Source organism: Physeter macrocephalus, chromosome 10, assembly GCF_002837175.3.
Source record: "Physeter macrocephalus isolate SW-GA chromosome 10, ASM283717v5, whole genome shotgun sequence".
NCBI lineage: Eukaryota > Metazoa > Chordata > Mammalia > Artiodactyla > Physeteridae > Physeter > Physeter macrocephalus.
Window position 1 is genome coordinate 10,328,364 of NC_041223.1, and position 24,616 is coordinate 10,352,979.

Here is a 24,616-nt window from a genome sequence, read left to right on the forward strand (position 1 = left end):
AGATGAAACTGAATCACTGTACCAAATGCATATGTACTATTTTTCTACAAATCATGTAAGCTGAAATACATAGCCCAATAACCTAAAAGAGTATTTAATGAGGCTAATTTAAACTAGAAAGTGTTTAACATACTTAAAAGTACATGATTCCCTTTAGTATTTTAATATATTGTAATTGAAGTGATTATCTGTCTATAAGCTAGTTTAGGAAGAATAACACTGCCAAAGGCAACAATGTTTTGACCCAGTAGCACTTACCATTAAACAAAAACAAATCAAAAGAAGGCTCAACATAAAAACACCATGTATGTGCCAACTAGAAAGATTAAATGATCATAAAACATAAAACCATTTTCCTGAATAAGCCTCAACGGAGTGACAGAGTACTTTCTGGAAAGATTCAGAACACAAATGACAAAGAACATGAAATGACTGACATTTTCTGCTGTCACTAACCAGTAATGTAAGAAGCTATTAAACTAGTCATTCTTCCCACCCTTCAATCTCAAACATCCATTCGTAAACAAAGAGTTTAGGTTATAGTTGTGCATTTTCTCAAAACTTCCATTTTTCCCACTGAGAACAGAAATGTTTTCAGCGGGCCAGGAAGACATCCCAGAACAGAGGCCTGGGGACCAGGACTGTGCTCACCTGCTGCGGCTGGTACCTCTGCTGGGGCTGGGACGGCAGATACTGCGCCTGCGGCTGCTGGCTGTAGTAAGGCTGCTGGCCCTGCTGGCAGTAACCGCTCACACCTGGCTGGCCATACTGAGGCGGCACCTGTCACGAAGTCAAGCGGGGCAAGTGAGAAAGTCAAGACATGCCATTCAGCGAAATCAAATATGGTTTCAATTCAGCAACAGGAAGTGGGTTCTTTGCTAAGCAATTGAATTCGATATTTTTAATATTCTCTCCGTTAGATAAACTGGCATACTGCCTTCTACTCACAAACTATCAATGAAGACAAAAGACAAAGTATTTTTTGAAGCAGAGTTAAATTATCAGACATCAAAAATTGATAATTTCACAAAAATCCAGTGGCGGGGTCGGGGGGAGTTCCTAATACTGACGTCAAAAAATTGTTTCTGCTAGAAAGTCAAAGCAGCATTATGCTAATCCATGCTCATGCAACACTCAGATGAAAATGAACTCCAGACCAAGCTCACTAATACTTTGTAGGATGCTTGTGGTTTGGGGACATGTTTGTTTCAACTAAGGTCAGAACGCCTCAATTACATTTTAGCAGATACCAGTTACAGCAGCAATTCCATTACCTGATACTATTTTGGCTAAAAAGAAACAACACTGCTTTATAATAAAATGAAACCCATTTAGAAAACAATACTATGTATATCAAACAATGTAACTATCAATATGAGTTCTGGATGGAAAGATAGTCATAGCTATACAAGGACAGTATTTTCCTAGTTGATAAAACGGTTACTGATATAAAGCAAAGCGTACTTGTGCTGCAAATACCCGAGTTACAGACAAAACGACCTAAAATCAGTCTTCTCCATTTCTAATTTACATGAGCCTAAAAAATCTTGTAATCATTGTTCAAACAAAAGTCCTTCCTCATTCAGTAAATACACCACTGATGATATTTTCTGATGTTCTTTCAAATGAGAAATCTATTGACATTTTTTTCCCCCCTAATTGAGAGAAAGAACAGGAGAGGAAAAGAAAAACAAGATATCAGGATGGCAAAAAGCACTCCTGGAATGAGAATGGTGAAGTCACTGTTAATACCACAATATGGTCCATTTGAGAACTCCAAGAACATGATCGCCATAAGAACACATACTTAAGAATTCAGTCATCAGTCCCAGATATACACTTAAAAAACAAATTGACTACAGAATACTGAATGAGGAAAAGAAGAGAGTGAGGAGGAAAATATTAAACACTTTGCCTCTAAGACCAATTAGCACAGTAATTGGCAACATATTCAATGAAGTAAAAGGAAAAAAATGCAGAAAGCTAAAGTTCATATTCCTTTTGACCCGATCTAGATTATTTTCAAGCTGCTAGCAACGCTGACAAAACATTTGGCCACAACGGCTTACAAATGCCTCTCATTTCGCAGACCCCAAGTTAGTAGAACAGACAAGTTTGTATTGAAAACCATTCAACAGCACAGTTGAATTCTTTGCTTTTATTTATTTTACAGCTTGATATCTCATAATGAATGTATGTCCCTGACATAAGCCAAGCCAAAGAATTTCCATAAAATACAACTCCACATGCTAGAATACCATATACTACCACAACACATACCCTTCCGTTCAACACCCATATGTTTGATTTGATATCTAATACTGCATTTCACACAAGCATCTTTGCAGTTTGATTTGAAGCAGTTAGGATAACACTTTGCCAGTGTTAAAATGACTGTAAAGCTCAGTCAACACAGCCAGCAACTCCCCTGTGAATTGCACTTTAATATGTTGACTTTCTGGTTTACAGAAACCCTTACACACAATATGGAAGTGTGGGGGGGGGGGTCTATTTTCTAAGCAAGACAACAAGAGGACATATTGCAGGAGTCTCCTAACACTAGAGCAGCCATGAACTTACTAGATTCTTTTACTATCTATTCCAACTCTGAAAAGTGGGGAAGCAAGTCGGATGCAGGGGAGGCAGGTAGGATGGGTGGGAGTGTAAGCAACAATCTGCAGAACAGAGCAAACGTCAGAGGGGGAACCATCAAAAGCATCTGCTTGGGAGATTTCACCACTGTCTTCCACAATTAAAAACCTACTTGCTATCCTTTTAAATACATGGTCTAATTATTTGGTACTAACTAACTGGCTAACTAACCTTCTGAGACCCTGGGATAACTGATAGGGCCTAGAGCCAATCAACTGCATTTGGTCTACTATCCTTACGTGGGAGCCATGACAAAACAGAGATTACTAAATTCTTGTCTACCTAAAGAATCTCTGTACTAGAAACGTATGAAATCTAAATCCAAGCCCTCCTGTACTTCAGCTGTGTGAATATGGTCAACCACATAATGATAGGTCTTACATCTCCAACTGCAAAATGGGGCTACCTCCTCTATTAATTCCTATTAATATCATAACCAGCAATATTATAATCTTATCTGGAATTCTACACATTTTCTATTATTACTTATTAAACTAAGTTGTAGCGCTACCTCTAAAATATTAATTATTAACTAAGTGTTATCTTTAAAAAGCAATTTCTAAATATAATACACCTCAGCTGTCAGGAACTAATGTCAATTCTTTAATGGTCAATAATGTTTTTGCTTTAATCAATTTAGATGTAGGGCTTTCAAAGTTCTATTATATGACTTTTTTGACATCTTAAACCAAACAATCATTATTAAGAAACATAAATGGAAGGGTGGAGCCATAATACATGGAACGCCCCAGAGCCTAGTGCCGGAACTTGTCTGCACAAACCCCAGAGAAACTGTGGTCTCGCACTCCCGGCTTCTCACGTGCCACCAAGGCCTTCAGCCACCGCTCCTCCCTCTGACCTCTATCTTTAACAGCATCTGCTGAGGGCTGAGAAACCCACTACACTGTTACGAAGACCCAAAGGACTAAGCCACGAGGGAAGCATATGAGCTTTTATTGTCTCAAGTTTTGTGAAATCAGTTTTGGCTACTAAGAGTCTTTTTGTTTATCTCTTAGTTCTTAACCATATTCAGGGTAAATAAGATTACCAAACTGTTGAAATGTAACCAAGAGTTACTGAGTTTCAGGAACCAAGTGCTGAGAATTGAGGATACAAAGCACTTCTGTCTCAGATACCACCCCTTCCCTAACCGGCCTAACCCACCATCATTCTCATGCCATGTCTGATCTGATTTTACCACAGGGGAGATTATTAGATTTAGTCAGTTAACCCTTTAATTATGTGTTCATGTGTTTACTGTGTGCCCTCATCACTAGACTACACACTCCTACACCCATGGTATGCCTCCTGGAAGAGGGCCTGCCACTGAAATGTTTGTTGGATGAATAATGAATGTTTTTCAATGTATTATTAAATCAAGTTATTATTATATAAAACTTTAATGACGGAACACATTATAAAACCGAAATGACTTCTACCATCCAAGTCTTTGATTCAGCTTCATCCAATAGCCAAAAACCCCAAACCTCACATTGACAGCAGCAGAGTATCCTCGGCTATTACCGGCTAACCCTCGAGGTCAAATGCGCTGGACATTTATCACTAAACTAAACCAAATGGAAATCTCCAGAAAATGCCTAAGATCAGGGATTTTCTACTTGTTATTTAAAAATAAGAAAAACAAAAATTTCTCTCATTTCTAAATAAAGAGGATCTTCAAGTGGAACATGAACACACACAGTAACAAAGTTTTATTCCAAGTTTCAAAGAAATGCGAATGCTTTCAAACATTATTGGAGAGGGAAAGTATAGCTAAAAATGATTCATTTACTTTAAGTATTTATTTTAGGAAACTACTCTGATAAAGGACGTATTAACTTTCAAATCTCTGTGTCATGTTAAATGTGCAGAATTCCAGGCCCCATTTTTCATTTTACTTTACCTTGAACCCTTTGCTCATACTTCAAAACTGAAGAAATGATCAGGTTTATAATTCTCATCCTTTTCCTAGCTAAAGAAGTTTGAGAAAGCAGTTTCTCCACTAAGTTTCAAGGTGCACTGCCCTATGACCCAGCAATTCCCCTTGTAAATACATACCCATGAAACACTCACATGTGTCCCAGGAAGGATATTCCATCCAACACTATTTACAAGAGCCAGAAAGAGGAAGCAATCTAATTCCAACACAGTAAGTAAATGGGAAAAATAGATTTTGCTACAGTCATACGTGGAATTCTAACCATAAAGTGTAGTTTAGTGGCATTAAGTAGATTCACATTCTTGTGCGACCATCACAACTATCCATCTTCAGAACCTCACCCACCCAAAATGAAATTCTATTTCCACTAAACAGTAACTCCCCATTCCTAACCCCCACCACAGCCCCTGTGAACGACTATTCTGCTTTCTGTCTCCATGAATTTGTTTATTCTAGTTACCTCATATAAGTACAATAATACAACATTTGTCCTTTTGTGTCGGGCTTACTTCACTTAGCCTAATGCCTTCAAGGTCCATCCATGTTACAGCATGAATCAGAATTTCATTCCTTTCTAAGGCTAAAAATATTTCCATTTTAAGTATATACAATATTTTGTCCCATCGTGGGCAATGGGTGGGTTGTTTCTACCTTTTGGTTACTGTGAATAATACTGCTACGAAAATAGGCATACAAATATCTGTTCAAGCCTTTTCTTTCACTTCTTTTGGAAATATACCCAGCCCGTAAGTGGAACTGCTGGATCATACGGTAGTTCTATGTTTAATTTTTTGAGAAACCGCCATACTGTTTTTCAGAGCCGCAATACCATTTTTTAATTCCTGCCAGCTGTGCACAAGGGTTCTAATTTCTCCACGTCCTTGACAACACCTGCTATTTTCTGTTTGTTTCTGTAATAGCCATCCTAATGGGTGTGAAGTGGTATCACACTCATTGTGGGTTTGATTTGCATCTCCCTGATGATTGCTGATGTTAAGCATCCTCTGCATGCTCCTCAGTCATTTGTTTATCTTACTTGGAAAAATGTATTAAAGTCTTTTGCCCATTTTTTAATTGGGTTGTTAGGTTTTTGTTGTTGAGTTGTAGGAATGCTTTATATATTCTGTGTATTAATCCCTTATATATGATTTGCAAATATTTTCTCCTCTTTTGTGGGTGGCCTTTTTCTTCTTGTGGTAGTGTCCTTTGACGCACAAAAGTTTTTAATTTTGATATACTCCAATTTATCTTTTCTTTTGTTGTCTGCGCATTTGGTTTCCATGTCCAATAAATCCTGCCAAATTTAATGTCATGAAGCTTTCCCCTAGGTTTTCTTCTAAGAGCTTTACAGCTTTAGCTCTTATGTTTTTAGGTCGGACCCATTTTAATTTTTGCACACAGTGTAAGGTAAGGGTCCAACTTCCTTCTTTTGAAAGACCTGTTGCTCTTACTCTAGTATATAATTCTTGTATCAGATTCAGATCCTTTTGTTCTAAGAGGAGCAGTTTGGTTTGGTATCTACACTTCCCTCTAGAACTATATTAAACGAATACAACACACATTCAACACACTGTATAATATGTTTATATGAAGTTCAAAAACAGGCAAAACTAATTTATAGTGATAGGAATCAAAACAGTGCTTGTGGGATATGGGGGCTGGCAAGAAGGAGCGGTGAGGAAACTTCTGGGGTGATGAAAATATTCTGTATCTTAACTGGGATGGTTGGTTCATAGGTGTACCTTATTTGTCAAAACTCATCGAACTGTACACTTAAGATCTGAGCACTTCATTGTATGTATATTATAACTTCAAATATATGTATATACACTTAATAACAAAGAAGGTATCTAAACTTTTGACCTCACAGTTTTTTTCTAACGTATTCATGTCAAACCATTCCGGCCTTACTTACACCTAGATGTAAGTTTCCTATTTGATAATAAAATAGTAACTTTCTAGGTGCTTAACAGGGAGTTTTCATACTTTCAACTTACATAATTCCAAAATATTACACAGCAATTAATACTGAAACAATCATAATGAGTATGTAAATTCAAATATTTAATGCAAGTCACAATATGTATAGGAACAATATCCCTTCAACTCAGAATTCTGCTTTTGGGAATTTACCTTAAGGAAAAATATAAAACAAGTGTGCACAGATATGTGTAGCAAGGAGGTCACTGCACGCCCCTGATACCACCCCTACTCAAAAACAGGGAAGCAGCCTAAATGGTTAAATGTGCCTCCATAGAGACTGGTTTAAAAGGGGAGGGTAATGATATTTTATTCAATAAAATATCACAGAGTCATTAAAATGAATGATTCTAATTGTAGATAATATGTATTGAATAGCAAGAAAGTCTGTCCCTGGATTTTTGAGGTGGGACTTAAGGGGTAGCAGGTTACAAAACCATATATATTTTTTTTAATATGAAAATCTGTGTATGTGTGGTGAGCAGAGAATTAATAGCTCAGAAGAATATACATCAAATGTTATGTATCATTTCTTAAACCAACTCTGAGTTTTTCATGAATCTAAAACTAAATGTAATTTATTTTGGATTAATTATTGCTGTCTTTCTAAGAATTATCAAAAAGTATATTATAACAATTTATATTTAACAGCAGAAAGCTTCTTAATTTTTATTTGTTTGTTTTTCATCATAAATTTGAGTCCTTCCAGATAAATTCTACAAAAAAAGGAAGGCAAAAAGCATAGGAAAAATGAGTTCACAACAGCTACATTTTAGTCATTACTGTGGCATATTCTGCTGGCTTCTGATTTTACAGAAAGAGTAAATGCTATTTTTCATGCATAAGAGACAGACTGAAAATTCCCCACAGCAAGGAATTCAGATGCTAAGTCGATGTGTGGCTGAACCAATTGCAGGAGGAAATTTTATTATGTCAACATGTCCAGTCAAAAATAATGGTTAGAAGGTAATAAAGTTTACAAGGTCAAAATCCTACAAATCCTCCACAATCTATAGTCCCTTAAGCTAAGTTCCCAACTGAGACTTTTAAACAATTTAGGTGTTTTTTTAAATTCACTTTCTTATTTTAAAAAGAAAAATAAATCTTGTCCTTAAGCTTGTCTAAGGGGGGAAAAAAAACTCCGTAACTTCCTGAAATTACTCCTTCGTGCTTGAAAACTGAGAAACAATCAACGAATGTATACTGAGTGCTTACTGTCTGCACTGTATACTAAAGCCATAAGTTCCTTCAAATTTTGTCCAGCTTCCCTTGAGTAACAGAAAAAAGACAACGTGGGCTTGGAGGAGTCAGCAAAGAAGTCAAGGGTCAAGCAGTATCTAAACTCCAGAACAGGCTTGATGACCAACCACACAATCAAGCTGGCTACTCAGCTCTCGTTGCTGTGGAGCCCACTTCCATTTCTGTGTATGCCCTTGTACCTAATAGATAACTTCCGGGCCATAAACACTGCTGTTGTTTAACAGACTGAAAAATAACCAACATACCTGGGCTACTTTAGCCCACTCCCTTAGCTTAAAAAAATTTTTTTAATTCATATCAGAAAATAGCTTTACTTTTTGATTTGTGAAATTAAATTGAAAAGTTCTCATTTGTCATCAGCAATAAGTTTTTTCTCATGACAAATTTTGCTTTCTAAAACTTCCTTATCAGGTACACACTTTATGTTTATAAGATCATAAACAGTGAAAATAATATACATATAATCTCTCTTGGATTTCTTTATAATTATTAATTGCCTACAAAATTTCACTGCTTATTCTAAGTCCAACTGCTCTATATTTAGCAAATCACAGCTTAAGCGAATACTATGTCAGACCAATGTTCTGCAGAGTGAGTACTCTACATGGCTGTGGGAACTGAACTAAATGGTAGTGCCTTTCATGACCTCAATTTCCAAAAGTCGGCGATATGTCCTGAAGAGCCTTTATTTCCTCTTCATAATCACTGTCATTCTATTATCCACAAATTTATTTATACCCTTCTTAAATTAATTTATATTTCTAGTCTCTTGAGGATAACAAGTTCTGGAACATTACTATCCATTTTGTAAAGTGGTACATCCTTTAGTTTCCATAAAATTAACTCCAAACTTCAAGGAGTGCCCCCTAATGCTAGTATATGGAACTTGATTAACAAATGCATGGTCAATCAATGCCAGCCAAAGCCTTTACTGTACCAGATCAGAGATTCCTTGTCAACTGCTTTCTGCCCCCCTCAGCCCCTTGATTATTTTCACTGCCTTATCTAAACTGCTTTCACTGTTAGTCTTTATTGTGGAATAGCAGCTAAAATATCATAAATGATTCCAAAGGCACAGCAACCATGGCTGTACACAAAAGTAAAATCACTTTTCTACTTACTTTTTTTTTTTTTGGTACGCGGGCCTCTCACTGTCGTGGCCTCTCCCGTTGCGGAGCACAGGCTCCGGACGCGCAGGCTCAGCGGCCATGGCTCACGGGCCCAGCCGCTCCGCGGCATGTGGGATCCCAGACCGGGGCACGAACCCATGTCCCCTGCATCGGCAGGTGGACTCTCAACCACTGTGCCACCAGGAAAGCCCTCTTTTTTACTTTTAAAAAGAAACCTCTAGTACACATTTTGTATTCTCCTCTACCTCTTAACTACAGATGTTTTCACCTTTTTTTCCCAGGTCAGCCAATTAGAGAAGATTTTGTTTAAGTATTCATAAAATGCAGGCATTCACTGGCAGTAAAATGCTTCCTCTCATTTACAACCAGTGTTGAACTAAAGTCTTACTGTACACAAAATTAACACACAAGTGTATAATTGTAGTTTATGCTCAAGTGCCCTAATTATGCACTTTAAAACACTTTCTTCCCAAGGATCCATCGAAGGCATTTGATATCACAGATCTATGAGGTCTACAGTGCACTTCTTTGACAAAATAGAAGCATAACAAGAAAAAAAATCTGCAGCTTCAGAAAGAAAGTATGCATGCAATGTACATGATGATAAATCTCATTCTAAAAATTTTAGCTAGAAAAAGAGCATATTTCCAATGCATATGAATGGGTGAGGGGTCTACCTAAGAGTAAAAGATGAATTCTTACTACCTGTTCTTGAAGCAACCAGAACCAGCATACCAAAGCAAGTGGTCTAAAATCTTTCATAAGTCATCGTGGGGAGAAAAATTCACCTATGAGTCTGCAAGCCTTACTAATATAATAATACAAGCAGGAAAAAAACTTGATAGTAAAAGAAGCCTTGCTCATTTCTAACGCAGAAGCTTTGACATCTAGGTTACTAGTATTTACGTTTAAAACAAAATGAAAAATAAGTATTTTCCATACCAAACACACGCAGTCATTTTTAATTAGAGAATCATACCTATGGAAATGCTTCAACATGGTTTGCATGAAGCCCTACTTCTGTGGAGCTCACGGTATGTACAGAAAGAAAAGAAGGGCTCTGAAGGCCATCTATAGAAATAAATAGGTCAACTCTGCTAACAGAAGCAACATTTTCTTAGAAAAAGCGACTTAAAAATAAAAACATTTTTAAAAAAGGAAGGAAGGAAAGAGGGAGGGAGGGAGGGAGGAAGAAAAGGCCTGAGCTGCCTCACAGGGACTCAGCTGTCTCCATTCAAGAAAGCACTTTACCAAGGAAACAGGCACGTGATATTGTATGTAATGAACACATCTCACTGAAAAGCAATTTGGAGTTTCCATCTTTCTTGTTATATTACTGGCCAAACTGCAACAAGTAGTTCTAACTGGTGAATATAATCTTTGAGTTGTTTCAATTCTTTAAAAACTATATAAAAAGATTACAAAGTCAAAACAGTACAACAGTACCTCACACACATATTAGAACAGCAGTTTTCTAACAGGACTTTAAAATAAGTGTGAGGTTACAGTACGTTCATGTTTTTTAAAACCACCCTCTTGGTCTACACACACACGGTAAGAGCACTCTTGTTTACTACACGTAAAAAATGGAAACTACTCAGCAGTGCAACTGATGGGAACTTCTTGCCTAGCTGCCCTTCTGGCCAGATTTCATGAAGCACAGAAAGAGGGGCCAAGAGCTTTGCCACTCTCCCACATAAACCCAGCTGCCAAAATGGATGTGCCAAAAGGGCGTTTCAGAGAATTTTAAAGAGATAACCTTTGCTGAGGCTGCAGGGTCAACTTTGTAACCGCATGACTGGAACATGTGCAGTGAATGCTAGATTGAAAAGGCTGTTCTACTGCAGATAACTATGGAGTGAGAGAAAACAGGGATTTACCAGAATCAGACTAGAATTTTAAAATAGCCAATGGAGAGACAAGCAACTGGTATCTTCTATGGAGGGGAACTTGATGGTGGGGGGACATGAGGAGAGAGACCATTCACGGCAGGATCTTCCAACCTTGGGGATTTTATACCATGCATTTAAATTCCGTGTGTGTGCGCGCGCGCTTGAGTGTGTGTGTGAGATTTGTTAATGCAGTTTTGAAGTTGTTTCTTTTTTCTTTTTTTAATTAAAGAGTCAAAGCGGGAACTATGTGATTACACTTTTCTAAGAGTCTAAAGTTCATCCTTTGAGGGTTAGGGGCCTAGTTGCTTCTATATACTCTCTCTCCTGCTCACAAAAAAAAAGAGAGAGGGAGGGAGGGAGGGAGGGAGGGAGGGAATGATTTTAGTAACTGAGCTTATAAAAATGGGAGTAAAAAAACCACCAAGCCCCTCAAAAATGGATATTTCAAAAACTATATTGTGTTAAAATGTGATCCTTTAAAAATATACAGTCTAAGTGTTCTATAAGATACCTTTTAAAGGAGAAACTTGTACTCATTTATCTATCCACCCCTAAACGTAAATAATGTATATGGTGAAAACTGTATGAATGAAGAAAAATAATAGCGATGGTAATGCAAAAGGGTCAGACTTCTCCATGTAACACGGCCAAAACCCAAACCTGGCTTCCTCTGAGACTTTGAGAATCAGTAGACTGAAGAATCTAAGAACAGACAGTCCCAGGGGACGAGCCAGGATGGGGACCTTTACCGGCATCCCCCCTGAGCAGAGGCACTGACACTGACTCGGAGGGTGGGGAGACGGCTGCAGGCGTTGTCCTGTGCTACCCAGGGACACAACAGCCTTCAAATTACCATAATTAGCTGGCCATTTTACTTTCTGCCCTTTCAGAATGAACTCATAACAAATAATGAGGAGTGAAAATAAAGGAGTCCTCCTTTTGCATTGGGAGGTGTTCCTACCACTAACCCACCCTCTCTCACAAATCAGTGATATCTCCCCTGAACCCCACCTGCAAAGGTAAGACTAGAGGAAATATATATGCACATTAGTGGCTGAAAAACTGACTCCTTGCATTTTATTCCCTGGATCATAGTCTGAGTTGGGGGGCCGGGTGGAAATGCTCAAAAATACACGCAACACACACAATCACACATTTGGATCAATAAGCTATTGTTTTAAACTGAAAATACACACTCATTCCCCCATCCTCAGAAGGCCAAGCCTAATTACACTTTATTGTAAATTATTTTATCATGCGCTATGAGAACTGGTAGAGATTTCAGAGATCACTGGTTCAACCCTGTCCTTATTAAGATCAAGAAGGTAGGGTCAAGGGTTAGGAAACCTGCACAATTTCACCCAGCTGGAGTCTCAATCGGAACTCAACTCTCTGCGCACACCCCCTCCCCACCCAGGGCTCATTCCACTCTCCCAGGGCGCTCAGTCATTGAATGGAAGGACTGGGGAATAGCACGTAAGCGAAGCATGGAGGACACTCAGGCTGGGACAGGAAGAGCAAAGGACACTCTGGACACCCTGCTCTGTTCTAGCAGAAAGCAGTCTAAGAACAGACAAGAGTACTGGGGAGCCCAAAGAACCTAAGGGAAGCAGCTGGAGTGGGAAGGGGTTGAAAAAAGGGAGCTAGGTGAGTAAAAACACAATGGCTACAAATGAGAAATGTACACACTTTTTTTTAAGTTTTAAACACTGAAATTAGAAAGGATTAGGATATAAAATTTCTACCAACACAGATATCATATACTCAAGGCAAAAGTGAGGGGGGGGGGAGGCCCTTCATTTTTAGTCATTTGGCACATAAATTTAATCTATATGATAAACTTGTGATATTGGGTAATAGTTTAAAGAGGAGTTTCATTTTGAGGTTGAGACAGTATGAGGAAATGATGCTTTAGATAAAAATATCAAAGCCCTTGAAATATAAATATATTTCAAAGCAAATGTTTATATAAGAAGAGAAAATCATTTACTTATTTCCCTTGAGATCTGCAATTATTTTTTTATTTCATCAGATGGAACACACGTGCCAAATAGTCCCAAAAGATTGGTCAGGAAAAAATACAGGATGTTGACATTTTAAAATCATTAACAGAAAGACACTTGGGGGTGGAGAGAGGAAGATTTACCTAATGTAGAATTATCAACAAATGAAATGTTTCACTTCTTTCTCTACCGTCTCTTCTATTTATATTTAATAATTTATTTTAAATCATTAAAATTAGACATTCTATAACCCAATCATTTTGAAACACAACAAATAATCAAAATTATAATTATCCCTCACAAAACTATACTTGAACACAGATGTGTTCTCAGACTGTCCATTCTAAGCACCTCTGCAGGGAAGTCAGTAGACTTTGGGATAATACAAAAGCCATTTAACTATTCTGCTAAAACATGAAGGGGTACAAAATAATTGTCCTAAGATACAGTCCTCCAATCCAATGGCAAATAAAGATAACTGGGTCAAAATGTTTCTCATTAGACCATCTTCTAATCCTACTTTAACTACAAAAAACCAATTTCTTCATTACCTTTAGAAGGAAAAAGCCAGACTTCAAACAGTATACCAAAATAATTTTCATTTTAATAAATCCTTTGAATTTAATAGATGCATTATATATATTATTGGGGGAGGGGGGCGATTTCCAACTATTCATTTGACATATTTAGTTTCCTTTCAAGAACGTTGCTTACAAGACCAGTGGAAGTCCATCAGAGTAGCAAGGCAACACTGAGGTCAGGAAGTCTCCCCAAATCAAGACCAGGTATGAGGAATTAGTGAAGAATGTTCATTTTCTAACCAGACATTACATTCAATAATCATCACAATCCCTTAAAACCTATAGTTATTTCTTACTGCCAGAGAAAAGAAGTAACAACCCTAGTATCTAGCCATTTGGTGTTTCCTAAAATCTCTTTCCAATATCCTCCACTCCCCAGACTGGTGGGAGCCTAATAAACCTAGAAATCCCTGCCACCCCCTTAGCAGACTATGATTACCCCATACGTCCCAGATAAATCAATTGTTAGGGTCTGGGTGTGCCACCCTGAACAGGTTCTAATCCTCCTGAATGAAACTCTCCATCTGCAGAAGAGCCTCCAGGTGGTGCGCCTTCACTGCAGGCTTCTTCAGGGGGCTTCTGCTGGGACACAGGCTGCTTAGCTGGCCACGCCCTGACCTGGAGCTGATGCGGAGGGTAAGTGACCTGCCCTGCAACTGGTAAATCAAGTAACTGTGCTTTCAATTTTCCATCAAGTTGTCCTGCAAATAGGCCATATTCGAATTCTACTTTATCTCAACTACAAAAAAAAAAAAAAAAAAAAAAATCTTAAATTTCCATTAGAAAGAAAAGGGGTGAGGAATCAAAGGAGATAAAAATACTGAAGGTTAATCAGAACAATGGCTTTCAAATGTTTTGATTCCAAATCAAAAGAAGAATTATGTTTTATACCACGACCTTGAACACACATGACATCCTTACTACATGTGATGCATTCACAGTTTGTTTATATTCAAATTCCCTTTTTAAAAATTTCTGGTTGCAGCTTAATACATCGCTTTCATGCTCCCACTAACAGATTACAATGAATAGTTTAGAAAACACTGCATTCAAGGATGATTTCTTTCAGAGCATCTCAGGAAAGCTGTTCCAAGTGATATTGTATCAGAATCAATCAGGGTCCACGGATATTGGTTCCTAAAGTTCCCTCCCCCTGACCTGCAGCTGCCATCGATACTCAATGACACTGCCAGAGAACACAACCACTGCTGATTTGAGTAGGCTGAACAGCTAGAGCAGTTCAACAGGCGACAACCAGCAAAGAGAGAGAAGGCGACTCCAACAGAGCAGGGTGACAAGCCACCAACAGCGCATGCTGCTCAGAGAGCGGGAGACGGCAGCTCCTGGAAGGAATCAGGAGTCACAGCAAGAACGGGTGAAGGAGAGACAGGAGGCTGGAGCAGCCAGGTAATGGTCCTGAGCGGCGAATCGGGAGAACGAGGGCGTGCGATGGTGAAAGACAGGCCTGAGATGGTACATATCAAAACGTATTACTGCTGGAGGAAAGAAATGAGATTAAAAGCATGGAATGGACTGAATTCCAGAGGAGGCGAAGCAAGGAAAATGAGATGGGAGTAAATTTTTAAATATAAAGAGTAAAGAGAAAGGGCTATGACTTCTTTTGATTTTCCACATAGATCCCAAAAGAAGAAAAGTAAAACCTCACAGGGACAAGGCAATATATTTGTCTAGGGGTGGGGAGAGCAGGGAGGACCTTAACTGTGGAAATCCTGACCACTACGTCCCTGCGGCAATTGAGGCTCCCTAGCAATAAGTGTTCTGTCAGGTTTATATGAATATTCAGGCAAATAATCTCTCTGGGAGAAATACCTGGAAAAAAATTGTAACCATGGGACTTCCCTGGTGGCACAGTGGTTAAGAATCCGCCTGCCAGTGCAGGGGACACAGGTTCGAGCCCTGGTCTGGGAAGATCCCACATGCCATGGAGCAACTAAGCCCACAACTACTGAGCCTGCGCTCTACAGCCCACGAGCCACAACTACTGAGCCTGGAAGAGTAGTCCCTGCTCGCTGCAACTAGAGAAAGCCCGCGCGCAGCAACGAAGACCCAACACAGACAAAAATAAATAAATTAAACATAAAATAAATTATGACTATGACTACCTGAAATTTGCAGTAATGCTCCTAAGAAGAATAAGGAAAGTTAACATATAATCGAAAAAGTGAATGCTTACAAGAAAGACTATTATACATAGAAAGGCACTGGGTAAGACGCCACAAGAACAGGGAGCCTGAAGGTGTCTCACAAATGTTCCCTGAACAACCAACACTGGAAAACAAAAGAAACTGAAGGCAGTTGTATTCACTGAGTTTGTACCTTTAGAAAATACAGAAATTAAGCTATGGAACTCTCCCTCTTCTCACGTTTCCCTTGTACTCTTTTATCATAACCTTACTTTGTCCTCTACCCCGAGGCCTCAATATGAAATCCCCTATACCACAAATTAGAGTTTAAGACTAATCAGCTCTGATTCTTTTCTCCAAAACAACTTACTACAGTAACTACCAGAAAGATGTCATCACAAAAATTGTTCATTGTTATCAGCTAACCACCCCCGCAATTCATGACAATATCAATACTTCACATCTACAAAGAGTTTTTAAACTTCTTTCACACAGATGATCTCATTTAACTCTGATAATTCTATGAAAAAGGGTAGAGTTAGTCTCCTTTCACAGAGAACCTTCTCTGTGAAGGTTCTAAGAGTATGTGGCCAATGGGTGACAGAATCAGTGATAGATGGCTGGTCTCCTGATTCAAACAGACTGCAGTATTGAAAGAGAAAGATATGGCAAGGCTCCCTTAAAGTCGGTATCTGTATCTGTGCTTTGTTTTCACAAATGGATTTTGAACTTCTCTGTACATTCCATTATATCACATGTACTGATTCAACATTTTATTAAGCAATAAAGCATCGAAAGAATCATCCTAGTCTCTACAGAAGACAGAAATACAAATAAGACAAAATCCCTGCACACAGCAGCTTACAAGCAGAAAAGAGAGACTACACGTTTACAGTTCACAAGAAGCAGGAAGATTCAGAGCGCTAACAGAAGGACAGGAGAGAGGGAAGCAGGTAAATGCCATTTGAAGAGCTGGGGAAACGAGTCCCAGAGCGCTAGGAAATGCTGCTCAGACCAGCACTACTGGCCCTAGGCCTGGAGGGAAGGCTTGACTCTCAACTGGCAGAGAAGAGAAAAAGGAGGAATCCCTGTTGAGTAACAGAAACCCAGGTGGGGAAGACAGGAACACATTAAGGGCATGAGGAAGAAACAGTTCAGCGCAGTGTGAGGTAATGATAGAGAAGAACTTTGACTGATGCCCAGGCCACATTATGCACACAGCAGATGCTTAAACAAAGAAACAAACAAACCAAAAAAAAAAGAAAACAAACAAAAAAAACAACACTGGCTGTATGAATGGTTGACTCTGTAATAAATTAGTACATGTCATTTTAAAACATAAACTTATGAGTTACCACCCAAGATAATGAGTTGCAGTTAACTCTCAAATATCAATTACGAATTGTCCTTGGAAAAATGTTAAGCCCATTAAGGCTTTCCCCCTTGTCACACACACCTTCAGGACGCCTCCTTACATTACAGGCCAAGAACACATCTTTTTCATGGTAACCCAAATAAGCCATTGGTAAGGAGGTAAACTTTCTGCTCTCTGAAATCAAATACTGCATTCCAAAACCATGCAAAAATTTTTAAAGAATACCTACCATTTGGAAATTATTGCTATAATTGCTCCCCTTTAATCAACATGAACAAACACTGAGCATGCCCCAGTGGGTACTACTTAGACTAAAATTCCAAAAATGGGTGATGAAAGTAGTCAAAAATACTGAGGTCCACAAACCCATGCAATCCTCAGACTCCCTGAAAAGTGAGTGATACAGAGCTGAAGACAATATATCACATGTGCACACAGTAAGAGAAAGCACCTAAATATGGTATAGGTGACACTACCTATATACATACATATTTGTTTATCTGAAAAACAAAACTACTAAAAGTTATCTAATTTCTTCCAATTTCTTTTGGCATATCATGAATTTCAAATCTGATATATCCAGATTTTCAAATACCACATATCAGACCTCAATCTGGGTCCAGGTAAACAACTGTAGGGTTACCCTGGTACTAAATAACTGAAATCAGCCTGCTGCGGTCACAGGAGGGCCCACAGAGAGGCTGTTCCGGACCTCACAGCCAAGGTGAGGGCTGGGAGGGAGGCGAGAGGGGAGCAGTTGGGGGTTAGGGGTGGCTCACTTGGGCCCAGTTACAAGTTAGACACCTGGTAGAGCTGTGGAAAGTCCGGCAGGCCCAGGGCAACACACTGCAACAGTGCAGCTGCACAGACAGACACACGGGCTCCTGCATTTTAAATCCCTTCTAACCTCTACCAAGTCAACAAGACCTCCTCTATCTGTCAAGCTTCCAAATTCTTCTCTTTGGCCTTTTTCTCTACATTAGAAATATGAGAAAACAACTACACATACTGTTGTCAAAGTAAAATATGTTTCCTAAACAAAATTAACAAGTATTTTCTAAAATAATAAAAGCTTAGTAACTACCATCCACCAAAAGCCATCAGTATTTTTTCTTATGCAAATCTTACACAAGATATTTATTAAATAATTACAAAATTTTCTTATTCTATATAAAGCATTATGTTTGACAATTTAAACACTAAACCAACTTACCAACTCCCCTGCAAAGGCTCTGGAGTAAGCTTCTAACACAATCATATGACATTCTCCCTGGTTTTCTCCCTTCATCCTTCATTACCAGCAGTCCAGTTTCTACCCCCTCTCTTCTCTCTCCAATCACATCCCTCTTTCCCTCTGACTCTCCTGACTAATGACAGGGTTATTCTTCACTTTATGATGTCCCCCTCCCCAGAAAATATACTTCTTCTAATTCCCAGACTTGCCCTCTCAGCCTCCTCTCCCCTTGGTGACAATAACCTGCACTCTCTTACCACCTGGCCCCCACCTCACGCCTCAAATACACCAAGGGGGAACTTCCAATGTTGGAAGGATTCTTCCACTCTGGTGATACTTTGCCATCTACCGATGCAGAGAGGGTTTGAGATTTTTGTTGTTGCTGTTTTTGCTTTGTTTTCCTCCCATCACTGTGAAAGAGTTGACTCAGCTTTTCCTACAAGATATGAGAGATTCCCTAGTCTAAAACACAGGAACGTTAAGCTTAACATATATACCCTCCACCTCGCATGCGTAGACATGCATGTATCAAGTTAATATCTTAACTCACAGCAAGAATTGATGTCCTACCTTATAAAAAACAGTAAGATACAAACCCTCTGTCCCTATAACAGAAAAATTACCTAATATTTTTAAAATTCTTAAGAATTTAAGAAGTGTTTAATATGCTATAAGCAGAAGTATTTAATATGATATAAAAAAAATCAACTTGAACACTTCTCATACTACTTGTTTTGAGGTAGTCATTCCCAAAATATATTTGCCAATGTCATAATCCTTTAAAGTGCTCATCTACCTGGCTTCTACAACAATCCACAAAAGGGAAGCAAATACTCGATTCACAGAGAGGGAAAAGAGTGTGAAGGCTGAACCTGCTGTACTATCATTTGCCAGAGTGTACAGGTGTGGGGCACAGCCACAGACGTGCCTGTAAATTCCACTGGCCTAATGAACAGATACAGTTTTCATAACTTTTGTTCCTGTACTCCACAGCCAAGGGGTTGCCGGCCCAATGCCAAAGTCCAGGTTCCATTTGAATGACATATGGCCTCAGTCAAGCAGAGAGATGTTACAACACTGAACAACACAAGGAGACAGAGCGAGAATACAAAATGCTAAACTGGCCCTCGCGGAACCAGGTTTGCTAGTGCACAGCACTGTCCTTGGAGGAGGCTCCGCGTGAGCGTGCGTGTTGCGAGCACACCTTCCTGAGCCCCTCTCGGAACCGCACCACGGCACTGTGTCTTGCAGGCTGGTGCGGTGGGAAGAGCTACATGTCCTTTGTCAGACTGCATTACTTCTTTGCCCACCAGGCTCCTTATGTAACAGTACTACAATACTCCCCCCACCTCACTGAACGAGATGCTGACGTGAAAACTTCCTAAACGGTCAACCACTTTGTAAACAGTCACAAGATAATAACACGTATCTCACCAATAAAAACTCCCTGAAGGACATCTCGTCCGAGTGGTAAAGCAGCAGAGTGGCAAACATCTGTCCGTCCGTCCGGTTGCCCGGGCTATGAACACTTCTGGTATTTGGATAACTCCTCACTGAGTGTGACAGGAGGCTGTGATACGGTGATTCAGAGTGAGGAATACATATTTGGTCTTTGTCCCCATTTCTGGCACTGAGCTCCAAAAACCCTTGGAATTTCCTAAATGTTGAGAGCCTAAAAGCTGTCTTTTGTTATGTTAATGACACTCTCAAAACTCACCTAAGGATGGGGGCTGGTTGCCAGGAGGACCAACCAAGTGATTAGAGGGTCGAACCTTTCAGTCCTAGCCCTTGGTTTCTGGGGAGGGGACAGTGTTAGGAGGTTGACTCAATCGCCAGTGAGCAATGAGTTAATCAATCGTGCTTATGTAATGAAGCCTCCATAAAATTCAAAAGGGCAGGTTCAGAGAGCTTCCAGGTGGCTGAACACGTGGAAGTGCTGGGAGAGGGGAGCGCTCAGAGAGCAGGGAAGCTCCCCGCCCTTGCCCTACTCGTCTCTTCCATCTGGCTATTCCTGAGTTCATCTTTTTATAACAAACCAGTAATGTGGTACGTGAAATGCTTCTCTGAGTTCTGTGAGCTGCGCTAGCAAATTAATGGAACCCGAGGAAAGGGCTGGTGGAACTTCTGGATCTACAGCCGGTCAATTTAAAGCACAGATGACAACCTGGATTTGTGGCTGCCATCTGAAGTGGCGATCGGGGGCTGTATTGTAGGACTGAGCCCTTAATCTGTGGGATCTAATGCTATTTCCAGGTAGACTGTGTCAGAATTGAGTTAAACTGTACTACACCCAGGTGGTATCTGAGAATTGCTTAGTGGTGTGGGAAAAAAACAGACGCTGGAATCAGTCAGGATTGTAGAGATAGACTCTGCCTCCTAACAGAGAGGCTGAAAATGCCAGACACTTGCCTTACCAAGCTCACTGGCAGCTAGGGTACTGGCATGTGACCGAGGATCAGCCAATCAGATGCACATGCTCTGCTCTTTGGCTCAACAGCTAGTAACACAAACAAAGACCGACACCAATACTCAATTTCAGGTGTGTGTCACAGGTGCATGTTTCCAAGATACCAGTGGGGGTGACAGTGGAGGACACGCTGTGGTGCCCTCTACTAAGTGACTGTGGATGCCTTCTCTGTCCTCATGACCTGGCCTTGGCATTGTCCTCACAGTGTGGTGGCCCATGTGCCTTCCCTTCTTGCTGGTCCAGTTCTTCAGCCTTCCTGGCAATTCTGCAGCTTCCCACTAGCCTGTCAATACTTCCTTTTCTGCGTGGATATGCCAAACTTGGTTTTCACTGCTAACAACCAAGAATTCTGGCTGACAGAAGCAATTTCTGAAATGGTAGAAAAGATAAGTAGAGAAGGTAAAGGAGAACTTCAAAATGTGTAGCACAGCAGAGCAAAAAGAGAAGACACAACATGATACACAGCTGTCATGATACACATGATGAAGGGCAGTCGCTTAAGTCAAGAACAAGAAAAGAACCAAGTCCTTCATAAGATCGTAGCTAACTAATCAAAAGTCAAAAATAAATATGGTTATGTGAGAAGGTTCACAAGTCACATGTAATGAGATTTCAGAGGCAGGAAGTTCTAATGTACTACATGAAGATCACAAGTTCAGTAGTGGACATGTTCAATATAAACCAATAATTTTAATATACAGAAAGATGTTTTAATTGAAACAGAAGTTGCCTAAATGTAGTTGGGGGCCAGTGAGCAAGGAAGACTGCACTCACAGAGAAAGTGACACCTAAAGCAAACAGGGAAGGGGGAAGGTGGAATGGGTAATCTCGGACAGAGGAATAGAGAGAAACAAAGCATGGTATATCCTCAAACTGCAAATACTTCAGTAGACGGACGCACAGACACAGGAGGGAGGGCTGGTAGAAGATAAGGTGGGAAAGTTCAGAAGGGCCATGCCATTAGGCTAACAAGTTTGGATTTTACATAAAACAGGATTTCACTAAAGAACTGTAAGCAGGAGAGCAACTTATCAGATTTACATTTTATTTTAGCGAGATTACTGTGAAGATGCCACATGAAGAAATAATTACACAAAAATTGTTCTTAACCATTCCGGATTCATAGATCCTTTGAAAACATAATGACCAGAAATTGCACCTACACACATACACAGAAATCTTAATATTGAATTTCAAAGAACCCACAGCCTTCTGAAGTCCATCTGTGAACACTCAGGGGTCCCAGGACCTCAAAGTGAGAATGACCTAGAAGCAGGAGACAGACAACTGGCAAAGACACTGGGTGACAGGCAAGAGCAACTGCCCACACCAGTGACGGCAAAGAACTCAACCAAGGTGAAGAAGGCCACGAAGAGAGAGAACAGAAAAGGTGTGATGTAATTTGTAGGCATTAGTGATCAGCTGGATGTGGGCAGTGAGGGAGGAACACCAAGCATGACTTCTAGAGGGCTGACTTACATGAATGAGCTGCACCATGATTTTGTGGGACAAATGGACTCAGGAAAAGACAAGCCAATGGGATACTCAGAACGGAGTTTCCAGGGATACATCCAGGTGGAGATGCCCACCTGGCAATCAGAAATCAGAGCCTCAAACTGAGCAGCCCATAGTCCAGGGTAGAGTCATTGGACCAACATGGAACAGCAGAAGCTACATGAAACAGCTAGATGTGGCAGGGTCTAGAGGATACGAGGCAGGCCGGAGGCCACAAAGGGAAGGCAGGACTCAGCATGAAGTCCACAGAAGGGGTAAGGCTAGGAGGGCCTCGGTTCAGAGTCAGGCCGCCACCACAATGTCATTTTATAAACAGAAACACAAACGTACTAGTTTGTGCATGTGATTTGTCTGCATGGTCACATTAGTGCTATCTACTCCAAAAAAATATAAAACCTTTAAATAACTCCATTCAGTGGCCCACAGGTACAATAAGAAAATCAACGTTATTATCCAGAGATACAATTCTCAATTTTTTTCAGAACCCTGACTTCAAAAAGGATAGTGCGTGCAAATAAAAATTTTAAGGATGCTTTTTAAATATCCATATAATTCGGAATAGTCAACGATACACTTCAGTAACACTAAAAATCTAAAAAGGAATTTGCAAACTCCTTTCAGAAAAGCAATTTTTTCAACAGAAGTTATTTAGCATGTTATATAAACATGTTATTCGGAGAAACGTACAAAATAGGGGATTTTCATCACATTTACTCTATTTGTTAGCCAAAATGTAGCACTCTTGTAATCACCAACAGAGCTGCAGTAAAACCTCTATAATATTAAACAACAACAAAACGTGGCAGTAAGCCATCCTTCTACTAAGAAAAAGAAAACATTCCCAATAAATACAGCTTTCCTTGTGATTTTTTTTTCCCCTAAGGAAATCATTTTAAACAATAGCTTCCTGGCAAAAGCATGATACTGTTGAAATTTGGGCAAAGTCTGGTATCTCTACTTTGTGAGGAGAAGTTGGCAGGAGAAAAACTATAATAATTTTAAAGGTTCCATTATTCTCACACTAAAATGCAGGATATGAAATAGAAATAACAAAAACATTAATCCAGAATATAGCTCTGAATGGTAATATATCTCTTTATCACTTCGCTCAGCTTTTATCATTGAGAATTATAAACGCAATTAATTTTGAAGAAATGGCAAATGGTTCTATACTTTCCTAGGGAATAAAGTACAGATGTCACTAACTAGACTGAAAGATGGACACAGATATGAAGAAAGTTTATGGCACTCAATTAACAATTTCTAAAGTTCTGAAATCTGATCATGCAGTACATACATACTCACAATCATTTCCTAAAAGACTAAAGAATTCTTTCCTTCTACATAATGCGTTTTCTGCTACATGACATACTGAAGTGCAAGGGTACTTAATGTCAATGCAATGATGGAATGAGGGAACAATGAATAAATGCTTATGAGTCTCAAATATTAACTAGATATCACTCGATCTATACACTCAAATAGGTAATTTAAAGATGGTCTTTCAAAGTACACGGTCAATTTTAGCAGGTAAAATAAAATGTTATATGTCAATTAAATTCAAATATTTAATTGACCAGTTACTACACGCAGGCTATTATACATTATGCCACAGCAATTAAGTGAAGATGTGGCTCCTCCTCTTAAGGAACCAAAGGAGAAAGGACCAGTACTCAAAGTACTGTACGTCAAGATTCAGTATCTATGACCATGAGGAAACACACTTATGGCATATTCTGGAAACAAAGACATGCTCCACAAAGGAGAATGGAACTGAACTTTGAGGAATGGCCCAAGGTTCAGCAAACAGAGATAAACAGGTAAAGAAATCAGAACTTCCAAATCAAAAGTAATGGCACAGACAATGAAAACATGATGATCCAAAACCTATGAGATGCAGCAAACACAGTTTTAAGAAGGAAGTTTATAGCAATTCAATCCTACCTCAAGAAACAAGAAAAATCTCAAATAATCAATCCAACCTTACATGTAAAGGAACTAGAGAAAGAAGAACAAACAAAACCCAAAGTTAGCAGAAGGAAAGAAATCATAAAGATCAGAGCAGAAATACAAAGCATCCTAAGAGACTGCTACAAGCAACTCTATGCCAATAAAATGGACAACCTGGAAGCAACGGACAAATTCTTAGAAAGGTATAACTTTCCAAGACTGAACAGGGAAGAAATAGAAAATCTGAACAGACCAATCACAAGTAATGAAATTGAAACTCTGATTAAAAACCTTCCAACAAGCAAAAGGCCAGGACCGGATGGCTTCACAGGTGAATTCTATCAAACATTTAGAGAAGAGCTAACACCCATCCTTCTCAAACTCTTCCAAAAACTGCAGAGGAAAGAACACTCCCAAACTCATTCTATGTGGCCACCATCACCCTGATACCAAAACCAGACAAAGATACTACAAAAAAAGGAAATTACAGACCA

General features: G+C 39.4%; 1 protein-coding gene across 4 annotated transcripts in view; it reads right to left on the reverse strand.

Moving 5' to 3' along the window:
* ARID1B (AT-rich interaction domain 1B) overlaps nt 1-24,616 on the reverse strand; it is a 455,213-nt gene that overhangs the window by 296,923 nt on the left and 133,674 nt on the right. For all 4 annotated transcript variants that reach the window (XM_024122602.3, XM_055087421.1, XM_055087420.1 and 1 more), the window contains exon 3: nt 652-780. In XM_024122602.3, the coding sequence (XP_023978370.2) occupies nt 652-780 (129 nt within the window). The remainder of the gene's footprint in view (nt 1-651; nt 781-24,616) is intronic.